The sequence below is a fragment of the Trypanosoma grayi genome (assembly GCF_000691245.1).
Source record: "Trypanosoma grayi strain ANR4 Tgr_857_V1, whole genome shotgun sequence".
Taxonomy (NCBI): Eukaryota; Euglenozoa; class Kinetoplastea; order Trypanosomatida; family Trypanosomatidae; genus Trypanosoma; species Trypanosoma grayi.
Window position 1 is genome coordinate 1,932 of NW_008826476.1, and position 5,322 is coordinate 7,253.

The 5,322-nt window shown below is 56.9% G+C and overlaps 4 protein-coding genes across 4 annotated transcripts; all 4 read left to right on the top strand.

Moving 5' to 3' along the window:
* Positions 1-379: 379 nt before the first annotated feature.
* Positions 380-802, top strand: DQ04_08571010 (hypothetical protein; the record flags this gene model as incomplete). The annotated part of the gene is made up of 1 exon (XM_009315612.1): positions 380-802. One exon carries the CDS (start codon positions 380-382, stop codon positions 800-802), a length of 423 nt encoding a protein of 140 aa, XP_009313887.1.
* Positions 803-1,113: 311 nt separating this feature from the next.
* DQ04_08571020 (peroxin 19) lies at positions 1,114-1,983 on the top strand (the record flags this gene model as incomplete). Its single annotated transcript, XM_009315613.1, has 1 exon — positions 1,114-1,983. The coding sequence occupies one exon, from the start codon at positions 1,114-1,116 to the stop codon at positions 1,981-1,983; it is 870 nt and encodes a 289-aa protein (XP_009313888.1).
* A 419-nt stretch (positions 1,984-2,402) lies between these two features.
* DQ04_08571030 (replication factor C, subunit 3) lies at positions 2,403-3,479 on the top strand (the record flags this gene model as incomplete). Its single annotated transcript, XM_009315614.1, has 1 exon — positions 2,403-3,479. The coding sequence occupies one exon, from the start codon at positions 2,403-2,405 to the stop codon at positions 3,477-3,479; it is 1,077 nt and encodes a 358-aa protein (XP_009313889.1).
* A 385-nt stretch (positions 3,480-3,864) lies between these two features.
* Positions 3,865-5,322, top strand: DQ04_08571040 (hypothetical protein; the record flags this gene model as incomplete). Its single annotated transcript, XM_009315615.1, has 1 exon — positions 3,865-5,322. A coding segment is annotated over one exon (1,458 nt), but the record flags the coding sequence as incomplete, so codon positions are not given.

Below are 5,322 nucleotides of genomic sequence, written 5' to 3' on the forward strand. Positions count from 1 at the left end.
GGGCCGCGTCCGCGTGCACGTGGAGCGCAAGTCGGAGACTGTTGAGGGCAGCAAGCGCAAGCACTTCTACACCATCATCTCCAACGTTCCCGTCTCGACCTTCAAGAACCTCACGACGAAGGTGATTGAGCAGTAGGCGTGTCTCTACAGATACTCCCGTATCTTCTTTGTTTTGATTTCACTCGTTCAGGGGTGCTGTTTTGCCTTTGATGGTGTACATGTGTCTGATGTGTGACTGTTTTCTTTGCCTGTCTTTGTGGTGTACGGCGATATCATTTCTTTTCCTTTGTTACGGTTATCTATGTGTGTTGCTTCTTGGGTTGTAGGGCAAAAAGGGCGTCCCCGGAGTAGAGACAACTAACCTTAGCTTACCTCTTCAATGGGTGGCGGTGGGCGTGGCGGGGCTGTGTCTGCTTCCCCTCTTGCTCCTACTGCGGCAGCTACGGATGCCAATGCTACTGAGGAGTGGGCGGACGATAATGGATTCTTCGAGGAGTTTGCGAAGGAGGCCACTCTTGGTGGTGGTGCCTCGCGCCGCAAGCGCAGCCGCCAGGCATTCGAGGAGGTGCAGCAATCGGCGCTGCAGGCCCAGGCTCAGGCGGAGGAGGAAGATGAGGTGACGCGGAAGGCACGCGCGGAAGAGGCACGCAGGCAAATCGCAGCCAAAGTGCTCGCACGGGCAAGTCCCCGTGAGGTGCAGCAGGCCGTCAGGAAGGCGGAGAGGGAAAGCAACAAGCGTGGAGATAGACCAGAACCCCCTTTGGCGCGGCAGAAAAAGCGTATGAAGCGAGGCCATCGATGATTCCCAGTCATGCGAGCACGTTGGTAAGCAGAAGGAGAATGGGAAGAATGTGTGAAGATTGGTTGCTATACAACTCGTTTAAGGACTGTGTGAACTGTATAGTGTGCTTTTTGATTCATAGTTCGCCGATTTTCTACAGGGGCACTTGCACACACACACACACACACACACTGCTTTGGGAATGTTTTCTTTTGTAGTTCTGCTTTTTTGTTTGTTGTGTCTGTGGAAGAAGACGCTTTCAACGCTAACGGGCACACACACACACGGACGACGAAAAGGAAAGAAGTGTGCTTTAGTGGTCGGCAAAATCAATGACGCATCCCACCGACGACGATGACTTGGACGCCCTCCTCGATGACTGCATAAACACAATGGACGAGCAGGAGCGACGCCACGAGGAGGAGATAAAGGCGCGTGACGCGGTCCGTGAAGAGGAGTTAGAAAAGGCGCTCGCCTCATCCGACGAGGGTAGTGTGGCGCAGATACTTCAGTCTCTCATTGGAAACGGTGCTGACAACGCCACCACAGACCCCGAGGCCTTGCTTGACAAGCTGAAGGCGGAGATTACAAACATGGCCTCCATGGTCGACGATTTGCCGGACTTGAGCGAGGAGGAGCGTACCAGTCTCGCGCAGGTGAGACAGATGCTCGACTCGCTGCAGGGTAATGGTGAGGCGCCGCCGCCCCTGTCTGCCGAGGGTGGGGCAGCGGGTGAGGGCGACGAGGCTTTCGACAGTGTGATGAAGAAGTGTATCGCGGACATGGAGCGTCTAGCAGGAAATAGGGAGGGCGGAACGGCGCCAACAGCGAACGCATCCGAGACGTCAGGGTTGGGCACCGCTTCTGCTGGTGGTGCTTCAGCAGATCCAATGGCTGGTCTGACAGGGATGGTTCTCGACTTCCTGATCGACCCACAGCTGCTGGAGCCGCTGAAGGTGATGAGGGAGTCGTACCCGTGCTGGCTGGCCCAGCATGAGAGTAGCACAAGTGCTGAAGACCTGGAGCGGTACCGGAAACAGCATGACCTCACAATTAAGATTTGTGATCTCCTGGGTGAGGGTCCCATTGACCGCAACGATGAAGAGAAGGTAAACCAGATAGTTACATTAATGCATGAGCTCTCTGTACTGGTGCCCCTGCCGCCTGGACTCTCTGACGTGGATGTGAAGTCATCGAAGTGAAAACGGCTTCGTGGCCTTTTTGTGTTTCCTTTAATGATCAGCAGAACGAAATCAACAACAGTAAAGACACAGAAACAGAAGAGGAAATACGGGCGCTTTTCTTTCGATTTATAATTAAGCCATCAGTGTCGCTTGATTATGTCTCCAATTCTGCACCACTTAAAATGGTGTCTCAAGTTTTTCTTGATTTCAGTTCGGCTTTTTGCCACCCAGACCAGTTTTTTTTTTTTGTAATTTCCCCTCCGCAAACCCATCTCTCTCGTATTTTTGCGCCCATCGTTTAGGGTGAAGGCATCAAGACTCACAAAACCTCCTACGTATACGCGTACCCATCGCTCTTGGCCAGTGGCTTTGTGTGTGTGTCTGAAAGTGCGTGGAAAAAAGAGCGAGGAGGTGCAATTACGAGTAGTTGCAGCAAAATGACGGGCGACGCAAAGGCCCCGAGCGGCGGCGCGGCGAGGTCCAGCGCGCTGCCGTGGGTGGAGAAGTACCGCCCTGTCACGCTGGACGAGGTGGTCGCGCATGAGGACATCCTCGCCACGACGCGGCGGCTGATGGACAGTGGTAGCATGCCTCATCTGCTCTTCTACGGTCCGCCAGGTACCGGCAAGACGACAACCATCAAAGCATGCGCGCACTACCTCTTCGGCAGGGAGCGCATCCGTGCAAATGTGCTCGAGATGAACGCCTCCGATGATCGTGGCATTGACGTCGTGCGGCAGCAGGTGCGCGAGTTCGCCAGCACGAGCTCTATCTTCTTCACGTCCGCCACCACCACCGCCGCCGCCGCCGCCGCCGCCGCTTTTAAGCTCGTCATCCTGGATGAGGCGGACCAGATGTCTGGCGACGCGCAGGCGGCGCTGCGGCGCATCATAGAACGGTACACCAAAAATGTGCGCTTCTGCATTCTCTGCAACCACATCAACAAGATCATCCCCGCGCTGCAGTCCCGCTGCACCCGCTTCCGCTTCGCCCCTGTCAAGAAGGCCGCTATGCTGCCCCGTTTGAAGTTTGTTGCGCAAGAGGAGGGTGTTCACTTCACTGATGCGGGCCTTGTGGCGGCGTTCCGCCTCAGCCGCGGTGACCTGCGGCACTGTCTCAACACAATGCAGGCGTCCGCCATGTCCACGGGTGAAATTACGGAGGAATCGGTGTATCGCGTTACGGGCAATCCGACGCCGGCGGACGTGCGCGGTATTGTGGAGGACATGCTAGCCCATGACTTCGCAGTTTCGTGGGAAAAGGTGCAGCAGGCCGTTGCGGAGAAGGGTGTCTCGTCGACGGACCTCGTGCGTGAAGTGCACCACATCGTGATGGCGATGGACTTGCCTCAGGAAAGTAAGTGTTTTCTGCTCATGAAGATGGCCGATGTGGAGTATTACGCGGCAAGTGGTGCAAAGGAATCCACGAGCATCGGTGGTGTTCTTGGCGCCTTTCAGCTGGTGCGGGAGTCACTTACGCAGAAAAAGCGCGTCTTTGAGCTCGCGTGCTGCTGAGGCAAGACGCGGCGGTTTTGGGGGAGCGCGCACATCATTGGTGTAACGTAATACGAAAGATGGCACAAGCCAGGGCGTTGGCTTTACAGTGTGATGGGCCAGGCCCCTGGCTTGCTGGTATGAGGCTGATAGACTGTTGCTCTTCTTTTTCTTGAATGGATGCTTGATCATCCTGTTTTTTTTTTTTTTTTTTTTTTTTTTTTTTTTCCCCGCGCCCCCANTTTTTTCTGCGCCGCGCCGCGACGCGAACTAAAAAAAAAAAAGCTAAAGGAAGAGGTGGGAAAAAGGGGGTGTGGGAAAATAAAAAGTTTACCGTACATAGAAATAGACATTACAGTTTTCTAGTTGCGCGTGTGTTGTCGTCGGGGGGCGGCAGCTGGTGTCGATGAGCTCCAGCGATGACGAGTGGCGAAACCCGCCCGTGTTTCCTGGGGGGATGAGTCGCGGTGGCGGTGAGAGCTCACTTTTGGCCGCGCGGCGGCAGGCGGCGCAGCGGCAGCGGGAAGCGGCAGCGCTGCGCGTCCCGACGAAAGACCCTCCTGCGCTGCAAGAGAACTTCACGGCCATAGAACAGTCAGAGCCGCCAAAGCAGTCGCAGGCAGAGGTGACTGAAGAAATGCTCGAATCGTTGCGCCGCGAGCTTGAGGCGAAGAAAAAAGTGCTCGCGGCCGCGAATGAAAAGGAGACTGCACTGAGGGATAGATGGCGGGCGCAAAAAGCGCAGAAGCTCGCCGAGCTTGCGCAGCTTGACGCCAAACTTCGTCACCAGCAGGACAAGATGGAAGAAGTCAAGGCGGCGGCGGAACGTGAGGTACGTGACGCGGAGGACGCGCAACGGCAGCGCCTGAGCGAGGAGCGCAGCAGGTTGGAGGCGGAGATACGCGAGCAGTACGAGCCACAAATCGCAGCCCAGCGTGCTCTCCTCGAAGAGCTGCAGCAAAGGGAGGCGAAGCTACAGGCGGAATTGAGTGCGGGTGACACGGCCAAGGATCTTGTCAACAAATGCATTGGAAGTGCCCTTGTCACTATACTGCAGCGTGTAGAGGGCATGTTTGCAGACAATGCAGCTGCAACAGGTGATTGGGAAGATGATGTGCAGCGACTCGTGCGTCACGAGGTGCGCTCTTCCTTCGCCGTGGCGAGCGACAGTGAGGCACAGCACGAGCGTGAGGACTACCAGAAGCTGTTCGAAGACACGCTCGCATTTTGGCGCAAGGCTGAGGAGGAAGAGCGGGACTACGTGCTCAAGATGGATGAACAGCTGCTGCTGGACCTGCAGTCTATGGTGCACGATGATCTTGACCGGCTGCAGCGCGAGGAGCTGGGCATGGAGGAACTCTACGTCGAGTCACGCGAGGCGTGGGCGACGCAGCAGCAGGAAATGCTGAAACGCGAATTGGATGCCGCGATGGAGCGCCGCGCCGCTGAGTTCGACGAACAGCGTTCGCAGCGCCATCAGTTGCACGTCGAGCGCATGAAGGCGGTGGAAGAGAAGCAGCAGGATATGGTGGAGAAGCAGCGGTGGCTTCATGAAAAGCACATGGCACTGCTGCGCGAGCAGCACGCAAGAGAAGAGCAGATCGCCGATACGCACAGACGCATCGCTGCAGCGACGCACGCGGACGTGTCACGCACCACGGAGGAATTCACCCGCATCGTGCACGCCGTCGAGGCGCTGCTCCAGCGGCTAAAGGACTATCGCACCGCCGTCGACGAGGGGCGCGCGGCACTCGACAACGATCGGCGCCGCGCTCTGGAGGCCCGCGAGACGACGCTGGCGGCGCTGCAGCACGCCGTCACACAGCAGACGGTCGCGGTAGGCGCTGAGCACGACGCGCTCTCG